Here is a 19,468-nt window from a genome sequence, read left to right on the forward strand (position 1 = left end):
GTATTGATTGGTCCAGCTTGTGTGTAAATGTCCTACACACATACTCACTCTTGTAAGATTTTTAGCTTGTCTCCCTTCTTGAAGCCCAGGTCTCCTTCATTTATACCCTCATAATCGTAGAGTGCAATGGCAATCGTTTCAGAACCTAGAGGGAGCAGAGAATGTACAGTAAGTGTGTGTGTGTGTGTTTGTATGTGTGTGCGTGTGTCTGCGTGTTTGTCTGCGTATTATGATAAAGACTGTCTTTGTTTATATTTCTCTACTCATTTTTATTTTGAAGGTGGGATCTTGAGTTTTTGTGTGCAAGATATTTAACATAACATTTTCAACAGAAAAACTGTGTTTTGGTTTGCCTAACATACTTTGTGTATTATTGCTTTACTGTTATAGATGTAGATAAACAAATATTCTGTCTCAGCTCTGAGCAATCTCACCTCAGAGAACAGTTACCGATTTTGTCCTTAAATACTTCAGTGTGCTGCTCTAAACACTGTGACCAAGATAGCACTAAAATAGAAACTACAGCACAAACTCAACTGAGCAAAGAGTTCTGTATCTTGTCGGCATTATACTCACCATCAGAGGCAACAGAAGGGTCAGTGGAGATGGTTTTATTCTGTATAGAAAGAATGAGATTTTGAGAAGAACCAGAGGACATTTGTAACATGTAGTAGAAAGTGATACAGAAGGTGATGAATGAGCAATGACAGATGAAGTAAGAGACTTTAAAAAGTAAAAACTGAAATAGTCAAAGGACATTTCAATCCAATTATTGAAAGTATGTACAGTTTTTCTCAATAGTGCACAAGCATTTCCTGGAACAAAGTTGCCAAATCACTGTGTAAAGATGCAGAACTTTGTGGCATTTGTGTATCACAAATACATTAAAACAAAGACAACTAAATGCAATGAAATTGGAAAAACATAAATGTATCTCAAAGCTGACAACATTAAAAATCTAAAATTTCTATTTTCAAGATTCTAGTATATTTAGACATTCTCTTTATAGTCACAAAACTATGATATTCAATATTAGACAAACAAATATAAAAAGAGTAGTACATAATATACAAGATCTTCCGTTTCTTGGCAATTTCTTGCATAGAATAGCCTTCATTTCTCAGAACAGGAATAGTCTGACGAGTCTCAGAACAAAGTTTCTCGCCATTTTGAGCCTGTAATTGAACGCACAATCGCTGATGCTTCAGATACTCAACTTGTCTAAAGAAGGACAGTTTTATTGCTTCTTTAATCAGCACAACAGTTTTCAGCTATGCTGACATAATTGCAAGAAGGTTTTCTAATTATCACAAAGCCTTTTAAAATGATAAACTTGGATTAGCAAACACAATGTACTATTGGAACACAGGAGAGGTGGTTGCTGATAATGGGCCTCTGAACGCCTACAGTATGTAGCTATTCCATTGAAAATCAGCCATTTCCAGCCACAATAGTTATTTACAACATTCACAATGTCTACACTGTATTTCTGATCAAGTTGATGTTATTTTAATGGATGGAAAGTGTGCTTTCCTTTCAAAAACTTTTGACCCCAAACCTTTGAATGGTAGTGTACACATCTCCAAGTTTGTCACTTACTGTCGTTATGTTGTGTGTTTAGTGGCTCAGTGCCTCACACTAACAGTTAGTGGCTCTAATTATTGCCTTGTATTACCGGTACGCTGTTCCTTGGTCTTCTAAAACCGTTACATATTTTACACCTGGAGCTTGGGTTGTTGTTCTTCAGACTTTACCGTCATTAAACAATTTGTTTACTCGCACATGCTTCCTGATAACCTTGATTTCTGTGACAAAATGCTTGTTGGTGACAGACACACATTTTTCTGTTCATATTTGTGGTTCTACTTTCTCTTTCAGAATAACCGTGCTTACAGTTACATTACAGTTAACTAACAGGATGCAATGACCACCCAGACACCAAAGGAAATGATCAGTCAGTTATTCTTGGTAACAGAGGAGAGACTTTCAGTTATGGAAATCAACAACTGGCTACGACATACTGGGGATATAAAAAGTCAAAACACCCCTGTTAAAATGCCAGGTACTTATTATGTAAAAGAATGAGACAAAGATAAATCATGTCAGATTTTTTCCACCTTTGATGTGACATATAACATAAACAATTGAATTGAAAAACAAACTGAAAACCTTAAACTAATACTTTGTTGAAGCACCTTTATATAGCACTCAGTCTTTTGGGGTAGGAGTCTATTAGCATGGCACATCTTGACGTGGCAATATTTGCACACTCTTCTTTGCAAAAGCTCTCCAAATCTGTCAGATTGCGAGGACATCTCCTGTGCACAGCCCTCTTCAGATCACCCCAAAGATGTTCAATTGGATTCAGGTCTGGGCTCTGGCTGGGCCATTCCCAAACGTACATTTTTTCTGGTGAAGCCATGCTTTTGTGGATTTGGATGTGTGCTTTGGGTCGTTGTCATGCTGAAAAGTAAACTTCATCTTCAGCTTTCTAACGAACACCTGAAGTTGCCAAAATTACCTGGTATTTGGAACTGTTCATAATTCCCTCCACCCTGACTAAGGCCCCGGTTCCAGCTGAAGAAAAACCGCCCCAAAGCATGATGCTGCCACCACCATGCTTCACTGTGGGTATGGTGTTCTTTGGGTGATGTGCAGTGTTGTTTTTGCACCAAACATACCTTTTGGAATTATGGCCAAAAAGTTCAACCTTGGTTTCATCAGACCGTAACACATTTTCCCACCTGCTTTTGGGAGACTTGATGTTTATTTTTGCAAACTTCAGCTGGGCTTGGATGTTTTTCTTTGTAAGAAAAGGCTTCCGTCTTGCCACCCTATTCCATAGCCAATTCATATGAAGAATACAGGATATTGTTGTCACAGCTAGTACTTGCCAGACATTCCTGCAGTTCCTTTAATGTTGCTGTAGGCCACTTGGAAGCCTCCTTGACCAGTTTTCTTCTCATCAAGGGACGTCCAGTTCTTGGTTATGTCTCTGTTGTGCCATATTTTCTCCACTTGATGATGTCTGTCTTCACTGTGTTCCATGGTACATCTAATGCTTTGGAAATTATTTTGTGCCCTTCTCCTGTTGATATCTTTCAACAATGAGATCCCTCTGATGTTTTGGATGCTCTCTGCCAATGATGGCTTTTGCTCTGAGATGCAACTAAGAAAATGTCAGGAAAATCCTACTAGAACAGCTGAAATGTATTTGTGATTAATCAGAGTCACTTAAAATGATGGCAGGTGTGTAATGACTTCAATTTAACATGAGTCTGAATGTGATTGGTTAATTCTGAACACAACCACATCCCCAGTTATAAGAGGGTGTGCACACTTATGCAACCAGGTTATTGTAAGGTTTTAATTTTTCATTTCCCCCCCTCAAAGATTTCAGTTTGTTTTTCAATTGAATTGTTCACATTATAGGTCACATTAAAAGTGGATAAGTTCTGACATGATTTATCTTTGTCTCATTCTTTTACATCACAAAAACATGCCATTTTAACAAGGGTGTGTAGACTTTTTATATACACAGTATGTCATAGCCAATTGTTGATTTTCATAGCCAGTTGTTGATTTTCATAACTGAAAGTCTCTCCTCTGTTACCAAGAATAACTGGGGTGTGTAGACTTTTTATATCCACTGTACCTTATATGTCTGTTGTCTCACTTAAATGCTCCATTCACCTGGCACCCCATTTTAAACCACAAGGCTTTTCCATGCAAGAATTTGCCAAGAAACTGAAGATCTCATACAAAGCTGTGTAATACTCCCCTCATAGAACAGCGCAAACCAGAATAGAAAGAGGAGTGGGTGCACAACTGAGCAAGATGACAAATATATTACAGTGTCTAGTTTGGGAAACAGACGACTCACAGGTCCTCAAATGGCAGCTTCATTAAATAGTACCCACAAAGCATCAGTCTCAACAACAACAGGGAACAGGTGACTCTGGATTGCTGGCTTTCTAGGCAGAGGCATCTCAGACTGGCCAATAAAAAAGTTTACGATGGACAAAAAGAACACTGACACAGGACTAAGGAAGACTAGAAAAATATTATTCTAAGTTAATCTACGTTTGAGGTGTTTGTATCACAAAGAAGAACATTTGTGAGATGCAGACTAAATGAAAAGGTGCTGGAGGAGTGCTTGATGCCATCTGTCAAGCATGGTGGAGGCAATGTGATGGTCTGCGTGTGCTTTGGTGGTGGTGAAGTGGGAGATTTGTACAGGGTAAAAGGGATCTTGAAGAAGGAAGGCTATCACTCCATTTTGCAATGCCATGCCATACCCTGTGGACAGCGCTTGACTGGAGCCAATTTCCTCTTACAACAAGACAATGACCCAAAGCATATCTCCAAACTATGCAAGAACTATTTAGGGAAGAAGCAGTCAGCTGGTATTCTGTCTTTAATGGTGTGGCCAGCACAGTCACTGGATCCCAACCCTATTGAGCTGTTGTGGGAGCAGCTTGACTGTATGGTACGTAAGAAGTGCCCATCAAGCCAATCCAACTTGTGGGAGAAGCTTGAGGAAGCACGGGGAGAAATCTCTTTAGATTACCTCAACAATTTGTGAACTAGAATGCCAAAGGTCTGCAAGGCTTTAATTGATGGAAACAGGGGATTATTTGATGAAAGCAAAGGACACTTATTATTTCAATGAAAAATCATTATCTCTAACCTTGTCAATTACTTTATTTCTCATTCATTTTGCTATATTTCCTATTCAAACTCATTTCATGTTTGTTTTCATGGAAAATAATTACATTTCTAAGTGACCCCTTTGGAACAGAAGTGTACATTTAATGATTTAACTAACATTTCATGAATTTAAACATAATGGATTGAATATGGAAATTCATGACAAAATGCTATATATTTCTGTGTATCATTTATAGCCCATTAATGTTTCATGTATTCAATTTCTCAGATTCTGATTTAAACCTACACTGCAAAATCCTAACGCTGGAACAACTAGGAAAAGTAGAAGAAAAAGGATACTCCTTGCTGCTATCCCTGCATTTCAGTTGCACATGCACCTTGCACATTGAGTTTGCTTCTTTGCACATTTAGAATTGCCATTGTACTTGCAATTTTACAGTTGTTACATATACATGTCTACCTCTGGGACCTCATTGCTGCTATCTCTGCATCCCGGTTGCACATGCTACCTTACTCCTTCAATTTGCCTCAATTGCACATCTAGAATGCCATTTAGAATTGGCATTTGTACCAATACAACTATTTATCCCACTTGTAACAAACACTATACAAAATATTAGCACATTTTCTGTCCTCCTCTATTTGCCTTTTTTTTGCACATTTAGTATTGCCATTTGTACCGCACCTGCCTTTTGTTTTGCCATTTCGTTATATTGTAATTGTTCAATGACAATAAAGTTAAAAATCTAATGACACTTGATCATCAAGTATAGTCATGCAGTGCAACAGTACCACCGCTGTCAACGGTAAGTTACTGTAACAGCACACTTCACACCTATGCTACCAGCATATACGAAAAGTGTAGTTTTTAGCAGTTACTTCTTTAACTGAACATTATCATTTCTAAATCAAAAACATAAAATTAATCACAATTAAATCTATTTACATTGTGGGTCTGTAATATTAAATAAACCGAACAGCATTGACCTCCTTATCACATATATATATATAGTTAAAGTGACTAATTGGGGCATTCCTTCCTTATTGGATGAACAATTTTGACAGCACAAGATGTGGAGAAAGTAAAGGGATATGAATACTTTCAGAAGGAACTGTATATCTTTTTTCAAGTTCATCACCGTCACTAGGAATTCTTAACTCGTTATCGGCTTCCTGTTTCACTGTAGTAAAATATGAATAACTCCCTTAGTTGTCTATAAATAACTCCCTCAGACATCTGTAAACAAGAGAAGGTCAAAGAACACACAAAGGAAATGAAAAAAACTGTTTTCTGCCGGACTGTGTAAGCGGAGCCGGCCAAGAAGAGCGAATGTCTCTTACTGAGTGACTGACTACCCATTGTTAAATAGCATAGTGGTTAGAGATGCAGATTGCCATGTAAACAACCGGTGTTTGATCCTCGCCACTGATTTTTTTTTTTATGCATTAGGATTTGTTCAGGATAGCCTAAAACATTGCTGGCTACAAGCTTCAGTAGCTTCATTATAGTGAGCCTAAGTAAAACTGCTTACGGTTGTACTGCGATGGATGAACTGCACCGACAAGGAACATACTGCTCTCGATTTCGATTTACATAGAACCGTGGAGTTTTGACAATGCAGAAGTAAACAGGCACCACATCTCTACACACGAATCATGTGCAACAACACAGGTTGTTTAAATAGCGTAGTGGTTATAGACAGTCTGTCATATAAGAAACAGTAGATCGAATCCAGCCTAGGCAACAATATTCATCTCTTCTAATCGTGGGCCGGCAGAACTAGGCTTGCCTGGTTCCTTTTCTTGTTATTTAATTAATTGGGTAATGGCTATAAAGAAAATACCTACAATACCGAGAAAATAAAATCACTTTTGCAGAAATTGGCTAAATCTTGGGGTCACCAAGACTCCAAAACTAAAATTAGATCCTTCTAATTTGCCAGTGTGAGATTATTATGGTTGTATGCTTTGTTACAAGTTAAATATGTTTTGACATTGAAGAATAACACAACACTATTTTGTATTCCCTCTCAGGAAATCATGTTCACAGGAAGTCACATTTTGTCAAAGTTTGTGACTGTAATTAGCCAATGTGCTTTGTGATAGAAATCAAAAGTCAGAACACTTCAAGGCAGGGATCACAGAGATCACAATAACAGTCTTATTTATATTTGCAAACAGAGACAGAAAGACACTAACACAAGATCAGTGACACTCTGACTGCCGTACAGTTCAGAAACACCTCCTTCTGTATGGGCAAGAAGGTGTGACAACATCTGACAAAATAACTGACCTTTGAGCATCACATCTGTATCTGATGTCAGTCAGCCTAGGCTTGTTCCTTTGATTAGCTCTGAATTAGCACATCTTGCATTTTCCTACTGAGTTAATACATGGACTCAGTACATTACTATCAACACTGTGTGTAGCTACTAATTTTTCAATCTCCTATACAATGGAATAATTAATAAATACATCAGCTCAGTAAATTTCCACAATAGTTTATATAACTCTGTTGTGGAATTATGGGTAGCCTCGCCTACCATATATTTACCAGTGAACAGCCATTTTGACAGTGAGAATACTGTACCATAAAAGAGACAACATTTGATGCAAAACCTTTAATAAATAATTATCTCCATTGGCTGGACCGGCTGCATTCTTAATATTTAAACCATTCTATGTATTAACTGCTAATATTCTAATACCAACAGGCTATTTGTACATCTTGCCAGAAAAAAGCATTTAACTCTCATCAAGACTTAAATGTCACTGCCTGGAGTTTGCTAATTGTTATTGGAACTTTAATCAGAACTGGGTTATTTCGCAGATGAGCCAAATAAACTTTTTTTTGGTCATAAACACCAGAGATGGATTTAATGTAAAAAGAGGGCTTTTCATCAAATCCATATTTTATATATCTATTGTGAAGGATCTTTGCAGATATGTGAAAATGTCATGTTGTTTTGCTTGTTAGTTTACATGGCAATTGTGATTCATCTGCAATTCAAACCCTTCATTATCAACCCATATTTCTATTGTACTCTCTGAAACATGTTTTTTGGATAAAATGCTGGACTGGCCAGGATGAACCCAGAACGGATGGGGAGGGTAAAGGAGGTGGACTTTTCTGTCCATCTCTCTGTTAAAGTCTGTTTCCATCCCAATGCAATTTGAAGTTCTGACATAAACCTTTAGTTAGGGAATAACTGCAATACCTGTTTTGGGTATATTTTGAGCAGATTCTGCCAAAAGTGTTGTACACAATGAACAGACCGACTTAATATCATCCTTAACAACATCGGTTATAACCCTGTAGTAATAATCTTGTGAGATTTTCAATTTCCAACATGGACCCAGACTGTATAACTGAATTCTGTGTTGCACTTGGCTTCATCACTTCATCACTCCCAATCAAGGGTACTAGGACCCCTGGGGGTACTTGGCCTCTCCACAGGGGGTACTTGAAAACACTCATGACACCATAGACTTACTAGTGAAATTAACATGAGGGGGTACTTCAGGGGTACTCAAAGCAGAGCAAAATTCTGTCGGTGATACAGTAACTGAAAAAGGTTGGGAGCCACCGACATAAAGGAACTTCAGAACTTAAATGAAAAACACTTTGTGCATAATATTTAACAAAGTGAACTGGAACTGAATTAAAGTTCTAAATCTAAATTCAAATGCAGTACAACATGATCATCATCATCGCACCATGCCAGCCTCCAAAAGGAGTTAACTCACTGCCTTGTTTCCAGTGGTGGGATCTTTGACGTAATGTGCAGAGTTCTGAGTCCGGTTCTGAAAGTCATCATTGACCACTGCTTTGCTGATGGGATCCTGCTGCTCCTTGGACCCCACACAGCCCATGGTGAAAGAACCTAGGAATTTAGATATAATTAATGTCACTACATTCCGAAAATGGCAACACAGGGTGGAGAGTGGAAAGATTATACATGAGTGTACTGAGTCAATGATTAATGAAGAGTTTACTGTAAACTGTATGTGTGACCGTTTCCAATTCAGGCCTACAGTGTTTTCACAGCTTTTGTCATGAATTAAACCATGTTAACAGGATGTCTGTGTTAAGATTACTAACAAGATCATTAGGACCTCATTTGGCAAGTGCCCTGTGTAACCAGTCGGTATTCAGCAATTTTATAAAATAGCTTAACATTGTTAGTTGAGAGAGTTTTTGTGGTGAATTACCCACACGGAAGTGGGGCTCCTTTTGCCTGAATTACTGCAGCAATGCGGCGTGGCATGGAGTCGATCAGTCTGTGGCACTGCTCAGGTGTTATGAGGGCCCATGTTGCTCTGATAGTGGCCTTCAGCTCTTCTGCGTTGTTGGGTCTGGCGTATCGCATCTTCCTCTTCACAATACCCCATAGATTTTCTATAGGGTTAAGTTCAGGAGAGTTTGCTGGCCAATTAAGAACAGGGATACCATGGTCCTTAAACCAGGTACTGGTAGCTTTGGCACTGTGTGCAGGTGCCAAGTCCTGTTGGAAAATGAAATCTGCATCTCCATAAAGTTGGTCAGCAGCAGGAAGCATGAAGTGCTCTAAAACTTCCTGGTAGACGGCTACGTTGACCTTGGACCTCAGAAAACACAGTGGACCAACACCAGCAGATGACATGGCACCCCAAACCATCACTGACTGTGGAAACTTTACACTGGACTTGAAGCAACGTGGATTCTGTGCCTCTCCTCTCTTCCTCCAGACTCTGGGACCTCGATTTCCAAAGGAAATGTAAAATGTACTTTCATCAGAGAACATAACTTTGGACCACTCTGCAGCAGTCCAGTCCTTTTTGTCTTTAGCCCAAAAAGGACTGGACTGACGCTTCTGTTGCTGTGTCTTGTTCAAGAGTGGCTTGACACAAGGAATGCGACAGCTGAAACCCATGTCTTGCATACGTCTGTGCGTGGTGGTTCTTGAAGCACTGACTCCAGCTGCAGTCCACTCTTTGTGAATTTCCCCCACATTTTTGAATGGGTTTTGTTTCACAATCCTCTCCAGGGTGCGGTTATCCCTATTGCTTGTACACTTTTTTCTACCACATCTTTTCTTTCCCTTCGCCTCTCTATTAATGTGCTTGGACACAGAGCTCTCTTTAGCAATGACCTTTTGTGTCTTGCCCTCCTTGTGCAAGGTGTCAATGGTCATCTTTTGGACAGCTGTCAAGTCAGCAGTCTTCCCCATGATTGTGTAGCCTACAGAACTAGACTGAGAGAGCATTTAAAGGCCTTTGCAGGTGTTTTGAGTTAATTAGCTGATTAGAGTGTGGCACCAGGTGTCTTCAATATTGAACCTATTCACAATATACTAATTTTCTGAGATACTGAATTTGGGGTTATCATTAGTTGTCAGTTATAATCATCAAAATTAAAAGAAATAAACACTTGAAATATATCTGTCTGTGTGGAATGAATGTATACATTATACAAGTTTCACTTTTTGAATGGAATTACTGAAATAAATCAACTTTCTGATGATATTGTGGTCTTGTGGTTAATTCCATGATGTGTTGATGAGAAATGCTTAAAGTTCTCCATATTCATATATTTCATTAGTTTAACACATAATATTCAACGTAAGAATATATGACATGCATTTTATTATGATATTGTGTGAAGCGCTGGTTATATATTTCATGAACATATTCAGGGCACATATATGTAGAGGATTTCTCAACATTTATTAACATATGTGCATATATGTTTTGCATGAGTTTTCCGTGTGGGAATATAGGGATTGTGAGTGATAGAGAATAGAAAATAAGAGTTATTTTCCAAATTAAGCCATGACTTAGTAGAACTACATTCTTAGTTCCATTTTATCTGTGTAAAATATTTAAAGAGGGAAATAATAAACTGGGGATTCTTATGACTGAAATGAGCCTGTGTCTGTAAGAGAGAACCAAACCCCTACTGTCAGGCCCTGACTATCACCCCTAGACCAACATAGAGATGGCTAGGAGCCTCCCTACTGTCAGGCCCTGACTATCACCCCTAGACCAACATAGAGATGGCTAGGAGCCTCCCTACTGTCAGGCCCTGACTATCACCCCTAGACCAACATAGAGATGGCTAGGAGCCTCCCTACTGTCATGCCCTGACTATCACCCCTAGACCAACAGAGATGGCTAGGGGCATCCTTGTCAGGCCCTGACTATCATCCCTAGACCAACATAGAGATGGCTAGGGGCATCCCTACTGTCTGGCCCTCACTATCACCCATACACAAACATAGAGATGGCTAGGGGCATCCCAGTAGACAGGACCTGACACATTCACTCCTTTAGGATGTGTAGAAGTCCTTCCGCAAGATGACATTATCAATTTCATATTAATAGTTACGCAAAAGCAGTATCTATTGAATGTGACAATATGATCAACGTTTTGTTTTTGTATATAGTCACTTCTCTTTTCCATTTAAACTATGTTCCTCTTTGCTTGTATTGTTAGCGCTCACAACAGGATCAGTTTCTTTTTAAAGGGGAACAACAGCATATTTCAAAAATTGTCTATGCGCCTGAAACTCCATGCCTTAAACTAGGACTGTTTGTGAAAGTCTGCACCTTTCTTGCTCACGCATTCTGGTAAAGCCATTCCCCACTCACTGCAGTCTCACAAACAACTTCAACACAATACATTTGCTAAAATAAATCAACCTTATAATAATACATTTATAAAGTATAATCAATTGGGAGATGTCATATAAATATAAGGTGAAACATTTGGTGAACAGAATTGTATGCTTTAATTCTGGGAGCTCTATCTGACTGGGACAAAACTCACTTAACAACATGATTAATAAAACACCAACAGTTTTTATAAAACATCATACAAAACGCCATATTTTACTGGGCCTAAGCCATATCTTTCTCTGTTGCCTAAACCAATGTGAATCATGTGCACAGCAGACAATTTTAGCTCTAAAGATATAGGTAACCATTTATAATAAACAAGGTATACATTATAATAGCTATGCAATAAAACAATTATAAAGGATTAGTAAGTAGTTGATGGCTATTTTAGCATTCTGTTACACAATATTGATAAATGAACTATATTATGGAATGGAGTACTATAAGAAATGCAGTAAAGATGTTAGTTTGCAATGTGGTATCCATATAAATTGGCAATGTTGATCTGCTGAAAATGTAGCTAAAAGATTCTAAAACCATGGATAAGAAAATACCTATACACATACAGTAGATATAAAAAGTGTACACACCCCTGTTAAAATGCCAGGTTTTTGTGATATAAAAGAATGAGACAAAGATAAATAATTTTTTCACTTTTAATGGGACCTATAATGTGGACAATTCAATTGAAAAACACACTGAAATCTTTGAGGGGGGAAAATTTAAAATAAAAACCTTAACCTGGTATATCTCGGCGCTAATTAATGTGAGCTATGTGTGTTTTTGACTACGTTTATAGTTCATTTGCATGTATCATTAATGGAATACTTGTAACAATGATTTGTAATAAATAACTTGTAATAATATACTAACGACTTCACAGGCCTATGCATTAGGTTATTTGCTGCTGTTATGGCATTTCTGAATCTGAATGTCTCCCGAGTAAAAGTACATCTAGCCTAATTGTTTATACTAAAACGTTCTTGAGGTTAACCTCATTTTTAAATAAAACGTAGAATTTATTGCATAGTATATAACATTTTATTTTTTAAATGTAGTAACTCTCTTTTTGGCACGAGTGGGTGGGGTTGACTATTCAACGAAAAAAACTGAGGAATTATCGATAATATTTGTCATAAGATATTTGTCAAGCACATCCCTACTTCTGACCTGGATAAGGTTTTATAGACTCTGGACACAGCCCAAAGGCATTTATGAATCATTACAACTTCTACTCTCAAAAAGTTCACGCAGCACAGCCAGAAGAGGAATGGTCACCCCTCAGAGCCTGGTTCCTCTCTAGGTTTCATACAAAATTTCGGCCCCGCTTAGAGTTTTTTTCCGAGCCATTGTAGTTGCTTGCTCTTCAACATTGTTGTTGGCTTGCTTATCTAAGTTTCAGGCTGGGTGTTTTATAAAAACCCTTTGTGACAACTGCTGATGTAAAAAGGGTTTTATAAATAAATGTGAATGATTAAATTTGATAAGTGACGATTTCTGTGATTACTCTGGTTATCTATATATTTACACATTCATTCATGGCCCTACCAACTCCAGGAGAATAATATTACAAGAAAAGGAAATGTTTCAATGTATCTGAATTGGAAAACAACATAAAATTAAATCAGGCCTATTAACAGTTTGAATCTGGAGAGCAAAACCTTTTAAATATCCAAGCTTCACTTAAAGCTGACTAACTGTTAATGGTCTCATGGCTAAAAAAGTATTTTGAAAGGTTGATTGTGGTTCCCTGTTTGTTTCATCCTGCTCTCTAAATATAGCAATACAAAGTTGGTTCCTGTTTAATCCATTAAAAAGGGCAAAACAAAAACTACAACAATGAAAAAGTAGGAAGTAAGCATCATGTTTATGAATGACATTTTAAATCGGGATTGTAAATGTCACACAGGTTATTACATTTTTGTGTTTATGCAAAATAATCACTATACAAAAATATAATCAACTCATTGCAGCCCTACTGCAAGACCAAAACATTTCCATCACAATAGAGGGACATATTACAGGAGACTTTGATTTATCTATGGGTAAAATAAGTTTACCATCTGTGCCAACTGCCTTTTCTGTCTCCTCTCTGAAGACATGATTGAGAATGATTGGAATGTCTTATATACAATTCTAAGTGTCTCTTTCTTGATAATATGTGATATTTCCTTCTCCTCCATCACCTCACGTTCTCTCTTTCTTTCTATGTCCCTCCTCCTGTGTCTCTTGCCTTCCCAAAGTTAAACTTTGATTGCATCCTTCCATTTTCCTCTGTCAGTTAAGAAAGGAAACTCTGGGTCAATCTGTATTGATATAAAGTATTCTACCCTTGTATTTTACTGGCATACAGACAACAGTTAAAATGTCACGGATTGAGGCTCAATGTAAATGTAGTCGCATTAAAATAGTCAATAATCATCCCTGTCAATGCTGCCAACGTTTGTGTAGCTTGAATATAAGGCAGGGTCCTAAATACTTTAAAAAAAGGAAATGAAACAAGAAGACAATACTGTTTTCAGTTAAGCCAATTGGGTTTGAATAGTTAGCTTTAGCTAGCCAGCAAACCAGCCAGCTAAGCCAGCTAGTTTACAACACAAACATATTGTAAGCTAAAGGAAAAAATGACATCACTGCCTGTCTTCCTGGCTACACTAGTCATATGTCATATGATGGCAATTATACGCCAGCTTCCAAGGTAGCGTTCGCCAAGTAGCTCAACAGAGCTCCCTAGAGTTTTGTATCGGCGTTGTATACATTTTCAGTGGAGTGCACGTCTACTGCTGGATTTTCCCGTGATTGACGCACACAGTCCAGTGTCTAACGTCTAGAACGTGCCGTCATAAATTAAAACGCTAATTAAATTCTGGTAATGAAATCCGCAAATGAAATTATGGTAATGGTCCAGTTTCCTACTTTTTACTACGCAGGAGTACAGGTAGTCGTCAACTTACTATCGGGATACATTCTGACCTACTGGTCATATGTCGATCAACTGCAATTCTAAAAAAGCTGCCCCTCTCTACCAGTACTGTAATAAACTCTGTGCACCAGCGTATTGACGAACTTCCGCTTTTGTCTAGAAGTCGGTACTGCAGTTTCCGGTTTACTTACTAATACTCATCCGCATTAGTAAACACCTAAACTCACAACAAGATGATTGGTGCTTTTGTGCGGGAAAAAGAAATATAATGTACGTGACTCATTTAAGTTTCAAGGTACAAGTGGGGCTTCATTTTAATCAGGAGAATGTCCTCTTTTTAATAAAATGTGGCTTGCGCCGTTCAATGACTTCAAACGCTAGACTAGAAATAGTCAGAAAAGGCGATTTTTTATATACTTCCACGTAACGCAGTTTTAAGCGCAATTAATACCATATAGGACCAGATGTTTACTTCCTATGCCAGTTGTTATTTTTCGTTGTGAAATTAGGTTACAGTAGTAAAATAAAAGAGGAGACCTGTTTTGGTGCTTTTTTGAGGCTATGGAATTTTAAGCTTAATTCAGGTTAGAAGAGGCTGAACGAAGGTTCGTTTCAATTCACTTGCTATGGGGACGCGCTGGCGTTCCAGCTCAGCCAGCGTTCTTTTGCCGTTTTTGAGGCTAGGGTGAATTTTTATGCGTTCTACTGTCCTGCCTAATACTACACTAAACTAGCTTAGCCAATAACTGGCCTGCACACCACAGTAAACTACTTACCCTCGTAGTTGTGCAGATAACTCGATACGTAGAGTTTGAATCCCTTGTTCCGCTTGCTTGTTGGAGCACGGGACCAGGCATCAACAATTCGATGGACATCACTAATTCTTATTTTAGGCAGGTCTTGGAAACTAAAAACGGAAATTTTGGGCGACGCGGGTGATCGCCTTAAGTAAACCGGACAATTAGATGCCGACATCTGGCTAAAGCGGAAGTTCGTCCATACGCTTGTGCACAGAGCCTATCACTTAACTTAGCTAACGTTAACTAGCCTCTCCACTGCACTGAATAACGTTAGCTAGTTGATGGGAGCACATTTATTAAATAGCCGTTCCTTAAATAAAATAAGCAAATATTGCGCGACTACAATGCCCATTTCTCGTCATCTTTTTTTTCTGACGATGATTTACAGGTACCGTTTACCTGAAATACGAAAAGTTCAAACTTATTACAGTTTTTCCTGCTCTCCTGACATCTTGAAATTACTGATGGGATATCAGATGCATACTCGCTGAACAAATCACCAACCAATGGATTTTCGATAAAAGGCGTTCTTGGTAACTTGCGTTCTTTGGATTGGGACCGTACTTGGGACATGAAAGATGACGTCAAACGAGTTCCCAAGAACACAAATACGGACAGAAACGCGGATTGATAAACGGCCAATAATGTATATTAAGGTAATTTCACGTTAAGGGACCACAGCCGAACATGGCCGTGCAGTGCAGTACATTACAGCACAAAAACAACCCAATTTCGTTCAGTATACTATTATTCAGTACCATATAGTTTAGTATTAGAGTATTATACAATGATCGAGTGTAAATTACTAAAATAGTCATTTCTACAACGAAATTAAATTATACACAATACATGCATATATTTGCAGTGTATTTAAAGTACTGGTACTGGTATCTAGTGTAGGCAGTTACTCTTCCCACATCAGATACCGGAGCCATTTTTTATTAATGAATTATTGATAAATATTTGAAATGTATTGTTAAATTGTCATTTTCATTGTATGCACTATGCTATGCTATGCATATATGGAAATATAACAGTTATAAAAACTTAACAAGCCACTTCTAGCATTTGTTGAAACTGAAGCTTGGTTGAAGCTGGTTTAGAACAGGTCCCATGTAAGATGGCAGCCAAATTACTCCATTCTGATGTAAAGGGGCTCTATGACATCCGCCTATCAAGTGTTCTTTTGTCTATGGCAGAGATAACTTTAAAGAGCCACTATGATCATATGTTAAACAAACAATTAAACAAACAATTAACCCACCAGCTACATGTCTTCCTAGATCTCTAACCACTATACCTACAAGTCTGGGATTTTGGCAAAATCATTTACAGGATTGCAGCAAAAAATCTAATTGATTGATGTGACATTGTTCATCAAAACATCATCCCTTTTGTCCTCATTGGCCCCTCCAACACACTTATCACCTAGTGTAAACTGTCCGTGGCTGAATACAGTATGCAATGCCAGACTCATTGGTCCAGCTTATATTCAAGTCCATCTTAACCCTAATCCCCCCTTTACCTCTGCTCACTCCTCTATCTCACTACCCAGTAGAAAGCTGCACTCTGGTAAATACATCACACGTATCATACCTAAAGTCAACACTTCTTTTTGCCACTATGATTCTTATCAGTTCGCTGCTATAAGACTCATGAACTTCGTAATTTCATCACTCCATATAATTTACAACAACTAATTAAATTGCAGTAATAGTGTTCAAGAGGTTTTTATGGAAATACAATATTTTTTATTTATTTAAAGGTTTTTCTCCCCCAGCGTTTTTTGGAATGTCAATTAAGACGTGTCCCTTTTGCCCTTATGAACATCCCACCAAACCATTCCGCTTTCATCACAATGCTGGCTTGAACAGGAAGTTTCTGCCGCCACCTACACACATGGATGATAGAGCACATGATAGAGCTCCAGGCGCCCAATCAAATTCAAGGAGTCATTAGCGACAAGCCACTGCTGTCTGATGTCCAATCCACCTACCCCGAGACTCATGGGCATTTTTGGTATCTTGCAACCAGGATTTTAGCTCCGGACCACAATGACTCAGCTGTAATGCAACACAAATACTTACATCACTGCACCCTTGCGCCCCATAATTACACGTTTAACATCCGTTTGATGTCAGGAAAAACTCTGTAACTAATTGGCATGTCCACCTTTTCTTATTACTTCTGTGAACTTACACAATCCTTCCTTATCAGGGACAGAAATGTGAAAATATCTTAAAGATTTACTGGTTTGTGGGGAATTGAACTACATGGCACAAGACTATGTTTCTTTCAGCTTTCATAGACTCTTAGATTTTCATAAACTCTCAAATGTTATCTGACACCAAGTGTTATGTGCCATTATGAATTTCACATTTTGATACTCATGAAAATGATCACGATTCTTCTAACAAGCTTTTTCTCCAATTTAAAAAGACTTAAATTCCACTTGTTCCAGTATAAACATCCCCCAAAGGGTACTATAGACACAAACATTTCAAGGTAAATTTTTTTCCAATGTGAGATGCAAGATGCATAATGCTGGAATTGTCCAATATGCTTCTTCCTGAATAAGGAAGTTGTAGCATGAGAAAGCATCTCTAGCGGCAGGCTGATATTTTTCATACATTTACAGACCTCCTTAGTCTCTAACCAACCACTCACATTTCCAGTGAATCAAACCAAGACAAACATAGCATGTGCTCCCGGTGTAGACTGTGCCCCCCTCATCCATATCTCCATCCATATATCTTTTAGTCACTTTATCAAATCAGACCATAATAACTCTGCCCCTTCCTTCTGCCTCTGGTCCCTGAGAGTATATGTGTCTGTCTCACACAACATATTACCCACAGATACAAATCTCGTGAGTTATAAGAGCCCAGTGAGATGTGCGCTTTTGGGACATATCTGCTATCATCCTGTCTGCCAAAGCAGGGCAGGCAGTGACTGGCTGAGACTAGATACCATGTAAAACACACCACTGCTATGACACTAGGAACCGTAATCACAATGCCCACCGTGCATTGGTGTCAAAGTATGGCATGAGGTCTTCTGGTAAAGGCTTTTCAAACTTTAGGTATAGACAAATTAAATTATCCAGTATAAACTATGGCAGACTTTCTTTGATATTAAATACAAGTTGATGCAGTCATAAATGTGCTATGAACATTATGTAGGCACACTGGAAAAGTACACACACTGAAAAAATAAATAAATAACTTTTTGTCTATTTTACACAAACACCACAATTACAGTTTTCCTTACATATGTTAAAAGTAATGTGTTGCTTGGAACAATGTGATGTGAATATTGTATAAGTTGTATTTGGCTATTGCTATCGTTTTTGTTTTATGTTTCGTTTTATTTCATACAGTATAGGCTAAAGAAAAAGAGGTAAATCAGTAGGCTCAGCAAAATGAGAATGAAATATATTATACAAATAAGCTTTCATCTCACTTTCGCCACCAAAATGTGAACATTCTAATACTGTAGTTTCTGAACTATGATGAGTGCGCATAAAGCACATACGCCGATACCTAGAGTATATTAGTATACTAATATCAGCCTAGTAGGGTCAATACTCTTCCCTCAGAATGCCTCTGACCTGAAAGATCCAAAGGGTAACTGATTAAAACACCTACAGTATATGTTATTATTATTTAAGAAATGCTTATCAACAATGGTATGAATGTGGACATGTCAATGGTCTAGACAAAGAAATAAGAGACGTTACCTCGTTCAAAAACAACTGTATAATCCAGGTATTTTCCGTTATATGGCTATTGTATCCTAAATATATTTTTCTTCCGAAAACGCTCCTTTTTCTTTTATGTCGGCTCTTCCATGCTGATCTTATGGTTGCAACAAAGGTGAAAAGTGCGTTCTAGTTGTATACAAGGAAGTAAGCTAGTGCCTCGCAAAATATGTACTAGGAACTTAACATCTCTCGGCCCGTTTTATCACTCGTGACACTGCTATCTTTGAGGGTTGGATAATATCATTAACGCGACTTTCGGTAGCAAACATATTCGAAATCTTTGTCATACTAAGGCTAATGTTAATTATTTGTAATGCTACCCGTCTTACGCTCGTATAACTTGAAACGGAAATAAAATTTCGAAATGCACAGACTAGAATATTAATTGTGTATACACAAATCTGATACGTTTAAGGCCAGTGGTATTTAACATAACCGCACAAACATTTGCGTTAATACACAAGTACTATTGAAAAGTACCGACTCAAAGTTACACCTCAATTTTCAGCGATTAGCAGCCAAAAAACGTCACAATCCTTTGCAGTCATTGAGTCAATTTATTACAGTCAATGAGAAATATATTATGATATTTAAAATAATCTCATGCTTAATTTGTCCAATCCATTGTAGAACAAGTAGGTGCTCATGTCAATA

The 19,468-nt window shown here is 37.9% G+C and overlaps 1 protein-coding gene across 2 annotated transcripts in view; it reads right to left on the minus strand.

The window, feature by feature from the left end:
- Positions 1 to 19,120, minus strand: part of hck (HCK proto-oncogene, Src family tyrosine kinase) — a 28,949-nt gene extending 9,829 nt beyond the window's left edge. Inside the window, exons 1-4 of one of the 2 annotated variants that reach the window (XM_034295951.1) lie at positions 18,791 to 19,120; positions 8,422 to 8,555; positions 577 to 616; positions 49 to 145 (exon numbers count right to left, since the gene is read on the minus strand). In XM_034295951.1, the coding sequence (XP_034151842.1) occupies positions 49 to 145; positions 577 to 616; positions 8,422 to 8,544 (260 nt within the window). In that variant the 5' untranslated portion in view covers positions 8,545 to 8,555; positions 18,791 to 19,120. Of the gene's footprint in view, positions 1 to 48; positions 146 to 576; positions 617 to 8,418; positions 8,556 to 18,790 lie in introns of both variants that reach the window. The other variant, XM_010875543.4, reaches the window with a different exon arrangement.
- Between the last annotated feature and the right edge of the window lie 348 nt (positions 19,121 to 19,468).

This window comes from Esox lucius, chromosome 12 (assembly GCF_011004845.1).
Source record: "Esox lucius isolate fEsoLuc1 chromosome 12, fEsoLuc1.pri, whole genome shotgun sequence".
NCBI classification, from domain to species: domain Eukaryota; kingdom Metazoa; phylum Chordata; class Actinopteri; order Esociformes; family Esocidae; genus Esox; species Esox lucius.